At 34.8% G+C, this 16,235-nt stretch overlaps 2 protein-coding genes across 8 annotated transcripts in view; one reads left to right on the top strand and one right to left on the bottom strand.

The window, feature by feature from the left end:
* The window catches only part of LOC116340463 (protein turtle), a 189,356-nt gene that overhangs the window by 51,561 nt on the left and 121,560 nt on the right, over window positions 1–16,235 (top strand). The gene's annotated exons all lie outside the window — the stretch shown is intronic.
* LOC116340464 (protein yellow-like) lies at window positions 13,306–16,156 on the bottom strand. Its single transcript, XM_031766968.1, has 4 exons — window positions 15,800–16,156; window positions 14,270–14,669; window positions 13,924–14,150; window positions 13,306–13,795 (listed from the first exon to the last, which is right to left on the bottom strand). Exons 1-4 carry the CDS (start codon window positions 16,012–16,014, stop codon window positions 13,348–13,350), a joined length of 1,290 nt encoding a protein of 429 aa, XP_031622828.1. The 5' UTR covers window positions 16,015–16,156; the 3' UTR covers window positions 13,306–13,347.

Below are 16,235 nucleotides of genomic sequence, written 5' to 3'. Positions count from 1 at the left end.
ACATAAAAGTTTCTTAAACACATAAATTGAGTTGAACGAAGGTAATATGTGTGCTCGTTTATGTTCTTTCGCCAATATTATTACTGTCATTAAATCGAGTGACGAACAAACATGTATCTCTTGCTCCTCTGTCTTGAGCGCTCACGTTGTCGTTGTTGTCGTCGTCACCACACGCGTTTCATTTTTTTTTCTTTTCACTAGGTTGAAGATTACCTTCACTGGATTCGCTAGAGGAAAAACTTTTTTACTTCCCTTTCGGTTCATTTCTTGGTTGCGATTTTTTTCTCCTCCTCGGTGTCTTTTTTTGCTTCGTTTGCACCATTTTGTGTATGAGTGGCAGCACACACACGCACAAATACTTTGATGAAATTTAGTGTAAGGCGCCAACCAAGATGAACCAACCGTAAAAGTAATTATTGAGAGAATTTTCTACAAATTATTGCTAAACTACAAACCATTTCAGGTTTGATGAATAGTACGAAATACCCGTCGTCGACTTATATCAATTCCAACTTTTTAACGTTACGTTTTTTTTTTTGCTCTCGCTCCAAGTGAAATGAAAAAGTGACGAAGAGCTGAGCAAAGTTTTACTGGAATACAACATCTAATTAATAACATGCACTTGATGTTACATCATATAAAATTAACCGTTGAACAATTTTTCCAAACAAAATCCGAAAGAGTATAAGAAAGCAAACGATCAGTTTTTCTTGTCGTTTTCTTCTTTTTTTTTAACTTTGCTACATTTATTTTTGATTCACTTGATATCCGAGAGATAAAAGGAAAAGAAATCACATAAAATTTGAGATTGAACAACTGCATCAACTGAGTTCTGTTTGAAGATTTACGAATATTATTCTTATATCGGCAGTGTGTTTATTTTATGCAAAGTGCACGATTCTATTGCTCCATTGATAAATGAGAAATGAGAAGTTGAATTTCTTGATTGTGCTACAGATAAATGTCGAAATTTTATGGTCGATTTTTTATTGCTATATTTGAATCAGCATATTCAAACCGATGAAGCGAATGGAGCAGCAAAATTGACCAAAAATATAACAATCTATCAAAAATGATTTCGTAAACATAACAAAATGTTAAATATTCATTTGCATTTAAATTTTTTGATTTCACATACATGAATTATGTTTGCTTTTTCTCCATAGAGAATTATATCGCTCATTTCTCTTCCATCTATTTTGCATTTCCAGTTTCGAAATAGAGAAGCAAATAAAAGGTTATTTTTAATTTATGGTAGCCATTTAGCCCGAAATTTTCTAGTTATTGCATTGGAATTTCGTTGGATAAAAATACTATTCATTCTTGATGAATTCCGGCTTTCTATTGACACATGCCCACAAACTGTGTTCAATTATACAGCAATTTTCTTTTTTTATCACAACATACAATATTCACAGCATGTAGACATTTCCAAAGTGGTAAATTAAACTCAATTTCTATTATGGGAAACCGAAAATGTTGTATTTTATGCAAAAATAATTGCGAAAACGGATGTTCAATGGATTTTATTTTTGAACAAAGTATTTTTGTTGATGTGAAATTCAGAGGAATTGCAGAACGATAGTACATAAAGATTTATCTGGCAAGCGGACATTGTAAAGATTTTGCATGCAATAGTAATTAGAAATTTCCTGCTTTTGATTGTGTCCAGCAAGAGCAAAACTGAGAAGAAATATGACGATTTGTTGTAATGCTAATGGCATCGAAACAATGCAGAAAACAAAGAACGTAAAATATAGCGAAACGAAAGATTGCCATTTTCAAGAAATTATTCTCTTCTTCGTTCTTTCTCGGTCTATCTCTTTCAAAAAAATATAATTAGTATCCACGTCAAGTACTTCTCACGTTTTTCCCAGTCCATTTTTGAATTGTCTGCATTCATTTGTATGCAGTCGCTTGATTCGTTCTTAATTTCATCGTCACGATGTATGGATGAAATGGAATATATAGGTACCGAATATCGGTACACAATTGTGTGTACACTCAACTCTCTATAGAGAGTACCTTGATGTTTTATTGCACTTCGAGCCTGTTACATAACAAACATTTTCAAAACACACGAAGAAAGAATGAGTGAGAGAGAAATGAAACAGGTATAAGATACATCGAGAGACTGCGGAGAGTATAGTAAGTGACGTTGAGATAGAAATCGAGTCAATAACCGGAATAAAGTGTCGTCATATACAATATGCGTGATGCAATGTAATGGGGAAAAATTCCCGTATCATATCCAACACGTCGCAATCATGGACCGAAAACAAGTTCAAATGCTCTCTCTCTTCTTTTCTTTTTTTATATTTTTGCGCCACCATATCGCGCTCTCCGTTGAAGTATGTATGTGTTGTCGAACAAGAAGAAGAAAAGAAGACGATTGAAGTAGTTAGATGTGTGTATATATTGTACTTAGCTTTTGTATTTTTAATGACGGCGTTTGGATTATGGAACGTTTCGTTGTGCTGCTTACAAATGCTTCTATGCGTGCAAATGACTAAGTGTCTATATTCGAATGCATCGAATGTGTGTACGGAACATCTTTCACCAGTCATTCAGTGTGTGACAGACATTTTCCATACGGAAGAAAAAAACAATTGGTACCGCTTTTCGCTATTTCTCACTCACACAAGCCATTCCTTTCTAACTCATATGCACGAGAGCGCCCGAACTAAGGCTTAAAATGAAATGAAAACGGAGTGAGTAGCAGGTTCGTTTGGCTAAGATATGATGATTATCGTTGTCATTAATATAACAGCTTTTGTGCTATCAACACGCATAAGTGCATTACATTCTCTCGCCAAATTCTAATGAGTTGTTGTTACGGTTGCAATGATGTGTGAATTGCACGTATGCTCATAAAAAGCAACAATTATACGTTCAGTGAGAGAGATTGTTCGGCATGTGAGTCGAATGTATATATATTTTGATAAAAATACGTGCACCATTCGGCATCGACACAAACACCACACATATATATCACACTTGTTCAATGGCATGAAAGTAAGTGTGCGCAACCACACACAAAAAAACGCCTCGTTATATGAAAGGGGCGAAAACAAAGGAAGTGCCATAAAATCCGAAATGAAAGTGCTTCTTTTTTCGCATACAAAAACATATTGCAGCAAAAGCATGTCGTTAAACTAAAAACGATTGATCAACTAAGCACAAATGATTCGCTCAGAATAAAGCGGCAGCAACCAAATCATACACCACATTTTTTTCGACTACTAGCTGTTGGGGTCTTGTTGTTAGATTCGACGGGAAATTCGTAACATTTCTACACTTGCATTCGATTTTTGCAATGGATCAATGCCAGACTATGTAGTATGTACCATTTTACCACAAACCAATTAACTGTGAATACATATTCGTAGCCATAATTTAACTAATTATTCTCTAAACGCTGCTAAGCTACACTATCTTCCGTGTTGTGGAAAACTTGGCTGCTTCTATTAATTAGATACGATGCAATTTGATTACAAAATATGCTCCCGTGTATTTTCCATGTTTTTCTGTAATTTGTGTAATTTATAACATTTTTAATATCGAACCGTGGTCGGTTCATGAAGGTAACATTTGTTGAGGTGCTCATTTATGGTCTGTCTGGTATAATAATTTTCTTCACTTTTCATTTCGATTAATTCATTTTGTGAGCTCGATTCATAATACATACTGTGAGCATAAATTTTTACAAAGAACACCGCATCAAAACATTAACATACCACATCGCGCGAAAACACTCACCACCTTCACAACATTTCATTTCTCTTCTTCTCCTTTGACTTTCTATACACTTGCTTGCTTTTCTGCATTTATCGTTGATTCCTTGGTATTTTTTGTTGTTGTTGTTGTTGTTATTGTTCAGCGGTTATTGGTGTATGATGCTGAGACGCGTTCTCATATTATGTGCTGCAACCACGCATCGTTAAACTCGAAATTGATGATGGCAAAAAGGGTGCATTCAATCAAACACATTCTCATGGAGCAAGAGTTTAACTACGAAAATGCACAAGCGATTGAAAATTGTGCAAGAAAATATTTTGTTATCATGAATGAAAACCTATAGCAGTACATAAGTTTTTAAATGCAACAAAAATTGCTCTCAAACGATAAAAGAAGACGGAGATGGAGACGATGAAAAGCTTGCATTTTGTTCATAAAATAAGAATACTTTGCATGCAAACGCGTTCTATATTTCAAAAACACGAAAGCAAATGTGCATCTATATGCACCGCATTCATTTGAAATCAACTTTTTGAGAAAAATATGAAAAACAGAAATGCTCGAAAAATATACACGGGATTATTTTGAAAATGGATGAAATGGCATGCCATATTGAAAAGTTTCAACTTAAAAAAAATGGCAAGATCTTTTGCTCTCTCTCTTTCTCCTTTTCATTCAACATTTATATGCTTAATAATTTGTGCATTCATTTTCCTCTGCTTAGTTCGGTGGGCATTCGTCATATTTCGTTGAAAGTGCCTGAAACTGAAACTACAATAAGAGACACACATTTTCGAATGTGTTTGGTAAACATAAATTCTGGAAAATTGCGAATGGAAAATCCGCTCGCACATTTTTCGTTGCACAATTTGTGAGAACAACGTATAAACTGCAAAAAAGTTTCGAATATACTTGTGTGAAAATAATTTATGGTATTTTTTATAAGTTCGGCAATCATTCTCATATTCAACGAACACTCTTTTAATCACTTCGATATTCAATTTTGAATCAGATCATACTTCGAAAACTAATTAACTAAACGTACGGAAATGACGTTCGAAATCCTAGGGGTTTTTCTTCGAGCCAAAATTGTTGTGAGCTGCATGTGTGGAAAACTAGCAGCGCAAAATAATTTTTGCTTTGGTGTGTAAAAGACTTTAAGCAGTGAATGTCTTGTTAATGTCATCATAAATGAATTTCCTTTGAATTCCGGTTTGTATGCTCGTAATTGAATTTCCATCTGTACATACATCTACACCGCATATGTACTGAATTTCTATTTCGGTTCTACATTTTGCTACATTCGTACCGAACGCTTTGAACACGTTACAGTCGTTATTTTTCATTTCGGAGCTCTCTTCAATGACACTTCCTCTACCAAGAAAAGTGAACACGATGAAATGTTGCTATGCTTTTGCCATCTTGCTGCTAATTCAATGGATCTGCTTTGTTGCAGTTGCATACCTGATCGGAAAATTCTTCTTATTTGTTCTGGCGAAATGCTTTTGAGGAAAGCATTTACATGGAATAATAAAGAAATAGCTTGATATTACAAAGACTCGATGTTTTCTTTTCACTCACTCGAATGGCGTTTTGCTAACTTTCTCTCTCTCTATCTCTCCATTTTATATTCTGTGACTCGATTGAAGTCACATTCATTTAATGGAATTGAAGTATTTCATTACATTTGTCAAAGTCTTTTCACAGTCATTGGCCGCGTGTGTATATGTGTGCGCTCAACATTCACACAGAAAAGGTAACAATGATTTTGTATTTATAACATGATTTGCTGATGGAAAGCATGAATAATTTTAAATATATTGATAAATTGACAAGCTATGAAAAATCGGTTCGTTCATTTTTCTCGATTGCTCACTCTCTCCGTTCTCAGTCAAATGACTTTCAATAAAAGTAAATGTTGTTTGACGTACGAAAAGCGATAAAATATGCGCTGATATCGTGGATCCCATTTTCGTTTTTCCTTTCGATCGTATCGTCGTTATAAAGGGAAAAAGAGAGAGAGAGAAAGCAAAAAGTATATGGATTGAGAGAAGTTTTCGTTTCATCATTCGCATATTTTCATATTTCATTCTTCTTTTTTTTTTCATTTTGCGTTTGTGGGAAATAAATTTTTAGATGAAAAAAAATTCGTCTCTTGAAATAAGTTTGCTTTTAAGATCCAAAGTACAAACAAATTTTAAGTGCTTCAATTTTTCGTCTTTTTTTATTACTTTTATAGAATAATAATATTCATTATTTACAAATTCGAAACTCGCACTCCATCGTTATGTTGCATTTTCTTGGCTTTATTATTTGTTCTTTTTTCGCTTGCTTTCTTTTCATTCATCCCTCGTTTGCTGTTTTGTATGTGTGTGCGTGCAATCATGATCACTGTCAGGAGTAGAATACCTGGCATTTTTGCCCTTTTCGGAATATTATATGCCTATCAATATTGTTCTTGTTCCTCATTCAAAACCAAACTATGCAAACAACAAGAGAATGTTGAGTGTTGCAAGAGAGTATAAGAGTAACGAGTAGCAGCAGCATCAACAATGAAAAATTGTTGATATACTTGTGCATTCTTCGTGCATGAGTGGAAAACTGTTGAAACAACTGAAAGGAAGAGAGAGACATTGAAAACGAAAAAAGTGGCAGTGAGTGTGGGAAAAAAGCTGTTCAAGTGGCTCCCAACGTGTATATCATCAATGAAGGTATCCTCATTGCTTCATATTTCACAATATGATACGATATTTGAATTCATCGCCCCCTTCGTCTTGTTGGCTCTCTTTTTACTCCACTTCCTGGATCACATTCATTCACTGCTTACACTTGCCGCTCTTGTGCGTGTGTGTGCTACTGTGTGAGTTTTTTTCTTAAGCTTCTCAAGACGAATTCTCAAATTCTTGATGAACGAGAAAAAATTCTTTTTAGCTTTGCGTTTACCGAATACTAATGTACCTGGTAAAATGTTTGGCTTATGATGAGTTTTCAAGTTTGTCTTTATCACTCTGCTTGAAAAAGGACTTACACATAAAAATTCAACCATTGTTACATTGTTACCTGAACAACAGAGCGCAGAAAGAAGGAAAAAATGCACACACACACATGCTCACATACAAGATGTCAGTGCATGAGGTATAATCATTGTATTTTATTACCAATAACGGTTTACGAATAGCGCGCACCATTCAACATCAAACCATGTACACTCATGTTTTGCTTGTCACAAGCAAAGCGAATGTGTTCATAAGTGTAATAATGGTGGCATTTATTTCGACTTACACTATCATCACCACCACCACCACCAACACACTCGTTAGATTCCTTCCTACTCACGGCCCATCAAATGTTGTATGTCTTAAGATACACAGAGAATCCTCTCAACTTATTTCCTATTGCCATTCAACGGTTTGTTTGCTATCGTTCTTGTCGTTCAACTTTGCTTTTACGAAAATTAACTATTTTCGTATTCCAGTTATGATTTTTGCTACTTTCTTTCCGGGCATTTCTTTCTCTATCCCTTTCCCTCTGTTTTACTTCCCTTCGGGGCGTTCATGTATTTTTCCCCTTTTTTCTTCGTGTTTTCTCTTTTTTGTGCTACAGTTCCTCTGTATGCGGTTTTTTTTATTTAATTTATACATTCTGATACCGAACGTCTTCTCTTTGGTTGTTCGTCGCAAAGATGTATATATATATGTGTGTGTGTTTATATGTACAAAGAAGAAATTTGTCGGATGACGGTGATGGTGGCTTAAGTGTGCTTTTAGTTTTTTGAGAGCTTTTTACTAACACCACTCTCACATAAAGTTTTTCTATTTGTTCATTTTCGAAGATGTAAGAAATGAAAAAAAAAAATGGAGTGCGAAGAAAGGGGGGAAGAAAACGTAATCATGATTCTGAGCAAGTGTATATATTTTAGGGCCAAAAATAGCGGCACCAAAAACGGAACTCCGCTAAGGAACGAACAACTAATGAAAATGTAAGAACGCTAAAACTTGATTTATTTAAGTATTGCACCAACAGAATGAAACCAAGAAAAAACTTTTGTCATATCGCAAAGTTGAAGTAACAGGCTACTAACGGAAAAATGTTTGCTTATTGTTATTTTTCCTTCCTATCTCTCATACGCTCTATGTCTATATCTCTTGCTTGCCCACTGAGGGTGAATAGGAGAACCAATTGGCAACTATTATGACGTACTTGGTTTCTACTGGTTCTGTATATGTATATCAAAATATTCTGTACAAGTTGGTAGAAACGCGAGAGAAATGTAACAAACAAGGCGTCATAAAAATAAATTTCAAATCAGAGTAAATTTACATTGTTTGAATTTGCAATGTGTAACTTTTCTCGTTCAGGTCTCGAATCTGTATTTTGGCGGTAGCAAAAGAGCCATTTTAATTTTTCACCGAATCTGGCAATTAAATCTTCTATGCTTAAAGTAACCATCGAGTCATTTTAACTAAATGACACATACTTAATATGTAAAATCGTTTAAAATCTTTATCAGTTTGACTCGGAATCTAATTCAATTGTGAATAACAAAAGGGGGAGAAAGAAAATTAGGCGGATATGTTTCAATAACGAAAACAAGCATCTCGATGAAGTGGATCACTTATAGTATGTGCGAGTGCGCACTTTTTTGTATACTTGTACAGTCACTGAGCGTATAAAAGTATGTCGTCTGTGTCGTTTTCTATTAAGATTTTGTTTGATAAATACCAAAGTTCGAAGCATAACCGACTTCATGGTTCGCTATTAAATACAATTCCATCGCACACTTGCACAATGTATGCAAAGCCGTATGAATGGAGAGCACACAGCGCACATCACCACACAATGTTGCGTTCGATTTGAAGCTTCGAATTTCCGAATTTCGGGGTTGATAATCTCAAACGATGAAATACGTAAAACCATCAAAAGAACATGCACAAGCACATTGCCTGGTATCCTGTGTGAGCGAGCGAAATCGACAACAGTAACATCAGAAGTAAAAAAAAGACACACTCACACATACACACATGAGCGCATCGCATTATTCGGAAATAACCCAATTCGCTTTCAGTTAAGAATCTTAAGTAGAGGCCATTAGATTTAGTTGAAATGGCAACCGAATAGACAGACCGGAATGTTAAGGATCGATGTTAAGTACTTTCTTTTAGCTTCATCATGCAATTTGGATGGGCACACATATGAAGAATAGAATAAAAAAACAAGTGGATATATTCGGCTGCTTAGACACACAACGGCGTTAGACCCATAGGAGCGGTGAATATATTAGAGATGCATGTACATACGTACATAGATAAACGGAATGCGAATCACTTACGGTGACGTAAAGTATTCCAACCACCTCTGACTGTGCATCTCTCAATTTTCATAACCGAAGATGAGCACAGACAAAATGTCAGAATCGTACCGTGAACATCGTCGGTGTGAAGAAGAAAGTATCACAAATCCCTCAAAGGATTTTAGGTCGACGAAATTGACATGTGCTACTCAAGTCGGAGAAAATTGTCAAAAAAGGCCAGCTGGAATGATTCAGTGAAAAGAAGACTGATTTTTTGCCAATTAAAATTGAAAAGTAACTGAAAAAAAAGTTGAAACTTGATTGAAGAACCGAAAGAGATGAAAATGTACAAAAAATCGGTCAATCTGTCAGATATATTGTTATTTAAAAGAAATGTTGTCGTTATATTGAAATCTTAAGTCCAGTGTCATAAGCCTCTTGCATCTTTTTATTGAAAGGTGAGAGTGAACCGTAACACTTGATTTCGTAATAGAGATGAAGTGTGCTCTATAATCAATATATGTGTGTGTCTCTCTGTCTGCGAATTCATTGGAATTTGCGTCAGTTGGTCAATGCGACACAGCAGGAGTGAGTGAATGATATTGAGAATAGAATGGCTGTTTGCTTGAGTAAGCAAATAAAAATGTCTTATCAAATGCCATTGGATTTTATCTCTATGTATTGAAATGGTACGACAATTTTGTCAATGCCACACAGTATATCAATCAAGATCTAAACGCAAAGACGCTAATTAATTCAAATTGAGTGAGTTGTCTCAAAAGCTCCTTCTCTCGCCAACGATCCGCTTCATTTTACAATTTATATATGAAGACGCACGCATTATATGCATTGCTTCTGGAACAGTGCAATATTCAACATCAGGAGAAGATAGAATGAATGACAGAACTAAGTGGTTGTTACGAAAAGCCAATATTGAAAATCTCAAATGCGAGAATGGATGAGTGCGATATCGCATGAATGGCTGTTCACCAATGTCATTTGCACAAAGTTACTGTGCAAACCACACAGCTTGGAAGATCGATGTGGTTTCTACGAATTGAGTCAGCACAATTTCGGATGCTTTTCCAGCAACCAGATTCAGACGAACACTATGTGTTACACACTCTTTCATCCCACGCACACGCACACAGACACATTGACCGTTAACATTTCGCACGTTTATAGAATCTGTTCTTGATATATTTGCTTTACAGCTTGAGATTCTGAATTTTAATGCATCCGAATAAATCAATTAGTTGATTGTAGTGATGCAATAAATCGAATTGTTGGAAAAACATGGATTTTGCCAAACGCTTTGAAAATTATTTCACCGAATGTAAGGCAAAAGAGAGCCAACTTCAACTATTTTAGCATCTTATGCAAATTAAATCGTCCTGTCTCCATCCGCTCCAAATCAATCAATTAAAAGCAACACACATAAAACATGCATCCACTTTCACGCATTTGATGTCCATGTCCATCGTCTATCTCGTGTGTCAAAACATTTCAAAACCCAAAATGTGAATCGGATAAAAGGCAATCTATTTTCAAGTTATTTATGACCGACACACATTGAAGTGACAAAAGTTGATGAATGAATTATTTTGGTTTGAATCAAGTTGAAACTTTAGCAAACCAAACACTAAATTCGATTCAATATTATATGTGGCTGGATCATCGACCGCACAATATTATACATGCATACGTCTTTTGTCACAAAAATGATTAACCGACAACTTGAGTAGCCTAAATCAATTAAGAACAATAAATGGGCGTACATGGTTGACACACATTCACAATATGCAAAATGAACAGAATAATTTTTCTCTTTATTTATCCTTTATCAAAGTTAGTTTCCCTTTTATCAAGTTATCAAATTAATTTGGTTTATCCGATTAATGTAATAAGACAGAGAGAAAGATATGGAGAGAATGGAAGAGCGAGAGAAGGTATTTCAGAAAATGAATGAGGTATAAATTTGAAATTTGTATGTAAAACACACCGGAACCACACTACGATGAATCGAAACCCAAATTCAATGTCTCACGGCTGCTGTGATGAGCGCACGATACCTCCGAGAGATCAAAGACGATACAACAAAACTGAATAAAATTCACGTGCATATGTTAGCAAAGTACCATGAAGGATATTTGTGGGTTGATTAAACGACCAAACCACCCGAGGTCGAATATTCAATTTTATAAAGCCACTACAACGACAAGGGCAAAGATCTGATGCAACCTGAGCGAAAGCACATTTTACATGTAACAACTCTCGAACTCTGTCTCTGCCTTGTTTACTTCCATTCCAAAAATGTACTTTCACCAAAAAAACATTATCAACACATACGCATCAATGAGTGGATGTGTGTATGTTATACACTTCGAGCAAATACTCTTTTTTTGTTCATTGACATTTTGGAAAATGCATGGACTTTGCGTTGCGCCCAATAATAATTTGCCCTTAAGATTTTCTCATGTGCACAATACGTGTGTACGCCAGAAATACATCCAGGGCCTTTGCTATAGATATCGAATCACCAGTCAGTCTCTTATGCCAACATTTTTTTCTCGATTCTCTCGTTCTGTGCACATTTGAGAGTAATCTCAGCGGATAGACATATGGCACAAACCAGTAAAAATAGAACAGATTGAATAGGAAAATCCCATGGTAATTTATGCAAGATTGATTTCACAATGCAACATCACACGTACGCATATTAGTTCAGCATGTGTATGGCATGTTTCCATCCAGGTACACACACATCCATATGCCAATTTTCCCATGGCATCACTGTCCATCCTTCGAACACAAAACAATGAATTATTGTGCCACACATTTTTTGCACATAATTAAGAAAACGATTAAAACTCACATAAACAAAAATGCATTTCACTTGAAAACTGTTAAATTTGACTCATGAATTTTGATTTTGCATTTAGTTTGTGCTCTGTGTGTTTTCATTTTCTTTAGTTTGTTTAAATTGAAAATAATATTGGATAAACTTCCATTGATATTCACCGAGTACATTTTACCGTTGTTGTTAACGAATTTTTGGGCAAAAGAAAATTTCAAATTTCCATAATAATTGAATGAAAAACTAGAGTTGAAATGAAATTTTGAGTCTCTATGTGCAACGTATTCATCTCTCATCGTTTTTTTTTGTTCACATACCATTTGATGGAGATGATGACAATGATGCATGTGAAAAATTGAAAATCCATGTATGTAAACAGTAAAATGGAATTTCCTCTTGGAAATTTGATAAAAAAAGCACATTTCTGCGTGTTTAACATCATCATTCATTGGAAACTAAAGCATAAGCAAACAGAGACTATAAATGCTTTGTTGAATCGATTCCAACACACAAAATATTTGTGTAACACAAGTAAAGAAGGCGGAGAGAGAGAGAGAGAGAGAGAGAGCGAAAGATAAATAGAAAAAGAAATAGAGATAAAGAGATAAAAAGTGAATCTAATAGAATGAGAAGAAAAATCGATGCATCGACACAAGTGCATTGTCGAGAATTTGTGTTCTTTTCGCTCTTATTATTATCATCAGTTGCTCTGTCGTATGTTAGAAGGGGATTCCCAGAGCTTTTGCATCGCTATTACAAGCCAATACAATGCATATATAGAAAAGCGAGTTAAAAATGCTGTGCGCCTGAAGTATATTTTATGACCTCAGAGCAACTCGTTTCGAAAACTTGAAATAGTATGTATATGTACGAGAAAGATAGAAAATGAAAGATGAGACGAAGCTCAAGCGTTATGTTGTTATATTTTCTAAAGCTATTGAATTTTCCGTGATTATGAGATATGCACTTACTGCTCCCGAAACCGAAAACATTCGTACACACATGCACACAGCAGGCAACAAAAACAATAACAAAAAAAAACCAGCAAAACAAAACATCCACAGCTTCAATAACATCAACAAATATGAAACGAAAACAATGGATCAAATACTCTGAAGAGCGAATTGTAAGGGAGTTTTATCCGTTTTCAATATTCACCAAGAGATTCTGAATAGAGAGATGCAGCGAATGGGATTATGTTGTGTACGTTTTTTTCTGTTCTTATGCTTCTATTGATATCAAAATATTTCAATGTTTATTCCATAAATCAATAATTTTGTATACATTTTGCATCACAAATATTTCAATCTTAAAATAATAAATTGAGTTTTCCGTTCGAATTCACGCAACAACAACACCAACCATAACAGATGCAAAATAAAGATTGTACAAAAACTGTTTAGTCATTATGAAGAATTGAGTGAGTGTTGATCGGTAATTGGTACGCAATTTTTTGTTATGTTTATTCGCACGGTGTGCCCAAGATTAATTCGTTGATTGGGCCAGACAAAATGCGGTAGTTATATTGTTCCGGGTCCAATTTTTTGTACATGTATACGGGCAAACGATCAGATAAAATCCACAAATTATCATTTCGATCAATTTTCAAATCATTTGGAAAGACTAATGCGGTGCCATCAGAATCGACAAGACCTTGTTTGTCAAGGTTGAATTCCTTGTTTATATTCCAGCAACCAATGCTGTCTTTGTTCACTTGCGTGTAGAATAAAACATTTGTTTTTTCATGTACAGCTTCCGCGGTTGATTGTCCGTTTACACCACGATCGCCAACCAATTTGAAATCATTATAATTTTGTGGGCTCGTTGCACGTGTTTCGTTTTGCAAAACATAGTTTGGCACAGAGAATTCCTTTGTACTTGCCAATGCATGGAAATATACATCTCGCGTGCTGAAAGATAAAATTCCATTGAAATTTTTTTCGTTTTTTTTTTTCAACCAAATGAATATTGATAAATATCGTAAACAGAAGATAAAATCAAGTGTGAGAGATGAATGAAAAGAAAAGAAGAAAAATACCCTTCGTTTGTTTGTTTTCCCAATGCCATGCCAAACACACCATCAGTCCATTGGAAATTGACACCGCCAACAAGAAAGTCACCTTCTAATGGATCGAAATGGAAGTAATTGTGCTTAACACGCCACGATTTATTTTCTTTGAATGAATAGACGACAACACCGTATCCACCAAGATCCGGAACATATGCGTAAGCATTGTCGCATTGTTGTTTCGGCACATCGACAATCTATTGAAATGTGAATGGAATCGTTTACAAATGATCTGATTCATGTGGGAGGCTTTCTTTATTCGCATACGATGTGAAACTGTTATTTAATTAAATACTTATAGAGAATGAACACATACCACATTAGCGAGGAATGAATTTTGTACGACATCACTATCGGAGAATGTGTATCGTCGAATCAATGTATCCGTATTCAAATCGAAAATGACTAAGGCTGGTTTTGCAATCAGTTTTGGTTCGCCCAAAATATCAGCTAGGCCACAATCCATAACCCATAAACGATCACACTCATCAACTTGAATACGGAATGTTGAAATAATAGATGCATTATCATGAAGTTGTCCATTTACAACTTGAGCACTGGGAGCATCGGCACGACCACCCAAACGTTCAGGCCCTTTTGATACATCGGCAAAAACTGTGTTGGTTTCCCAGCTTGGGTATGGAATTAAGCTTGGGCTCTGCTCTGTGCTCGATAAATTCACATAATTTAATGATGACGCCACACCCGACTTCCATCTAAACAAACGAAATGAAAAAAAAAATCAAATTGCGATAATTCTTATTTCGTTTTAATTTGAATGATTTTTTTTTATGCGGTGAGAAGGTAGACTTTTTGTATATGTACATTTTCAACGAAACCATCTATTTTAGTTGTTTTCGAATCATTCGAAACATTCAACAGCATTTATTTTCATATAATTTCGAGTATTTTCTGTGGTTATGAGCGTTGTATGTCAACAACATTGCTGAAATCTTGATTGGAAATAAAATTTCGGAAGCACAAAAAAACACAACGAATAATGAGATTCAGTAGTAATCGTCGGTCGACTTTGTTTGGTAATCTATGAAATGGCATCGCTTCGACGGTCATATTGTGACATACAATGTTGATGCCACTGCAATAACAACGACAAAAAAAACGTGAAGTAAATTTATTGGTATGAAACAAGTAAAAGTTGACCGTTCAATGTCAACATGAGATGAAAACCAAGTTTTTTTTTTCGCTCACAACCAAATATACATAGTAATTAAACGTGAATGATGATGATGACAAAGAACACCACAGAAATGTGGGAAAAAAAGGCAATCACGTTTAAATATAATATATGTGCGGCTCCTTCGAAGAATCGGTCAACATATAAAAACAAACCTGTTATAGCGACACGAAAACAAAGCAAAACACAATTTAAACTTGTCAAGATTATAATAATAACTCAATGGCTGTGTTTGTGATTCGTGATTCCATCAATCAAAGCGCTAATTATAATTACAATTTTATTGAACGCCACAAATCAAATCTGTCATCCAATAAGAACGAATATTCTGTAGCAATAACGAACAAGAACAAAAAAAATGTATTCTGATGTGATACAATGAGAGAACAAAAAAATCACTGTGTAAGAACAATAAATTTAGTTAGAAACTTTTCATTTTCAAGATATTATTATTTAAAAAAAAAATCCAGAAATACACAAAGTGAAAACGAGATATTTTTTGACACATTTTGGTGATAATGTCAATCTTTTTGTTTGACTTTCATTCAACTTTCAATCATATCATTAGCATAAATAAAGTATAAAATACTGCATTGCCACTTAAATCTTTTGCAATTTTCACATCATTTATATATATATTTGAATAAATACCTTGGAACGGTGATGAACAATTTATCTTTCCACACATCTAATCCAAGAATAAGATTATTTTCGGATTTGTATCGTCCATCGGTGATGGCCTCAGTCTTTTGTTGATCCGATGTCCATGCGTATGAAACTTCTTTCCAGCTAAATCTTTCTTTCAATTTTGTTGCCAAACTAATATGAATGCACACAGCAAATAATAAAATTTTAAAGCACTTCATTTTGTTTGCGATGTTTCTTTTTAAATGGAAAATACACCAATCACTAAATTCTACAATCTATTCGCTTGAATACGAGATAGACAACTGAAAAAAATATCAACCAACCTCAACGACGGTCAGTCTATGTATAATTGAATTCGTTCAGCGGTCTTACAATTTATGGAGATCACAATTTCAAGTTTATTTTTATACACGCGCTCACACAACACGTATTTTTTTTT

This window comes from Contarinia nasturtii, unplaced genomic scaffold, assembly GCF_009176525.2.
Source record: "Contarinia nasturtii isolate CC-2019 unplaced genomic scaffold, AAFC_CNas_1.1 Cnas_scaffold_695, whole genome shotgun sequence".
Taxonomy (NCBI): Eukaryota; Metazoa; Arthropoda; class Insecta; order Diptera; family Cecidomyiidae; genus Contarinia; species Contarinia nasturtii.
Note: the sequence above shows the minus strand (reverse complement) of the source record. Positions and strands in the feature narration are given on the sequence as shown.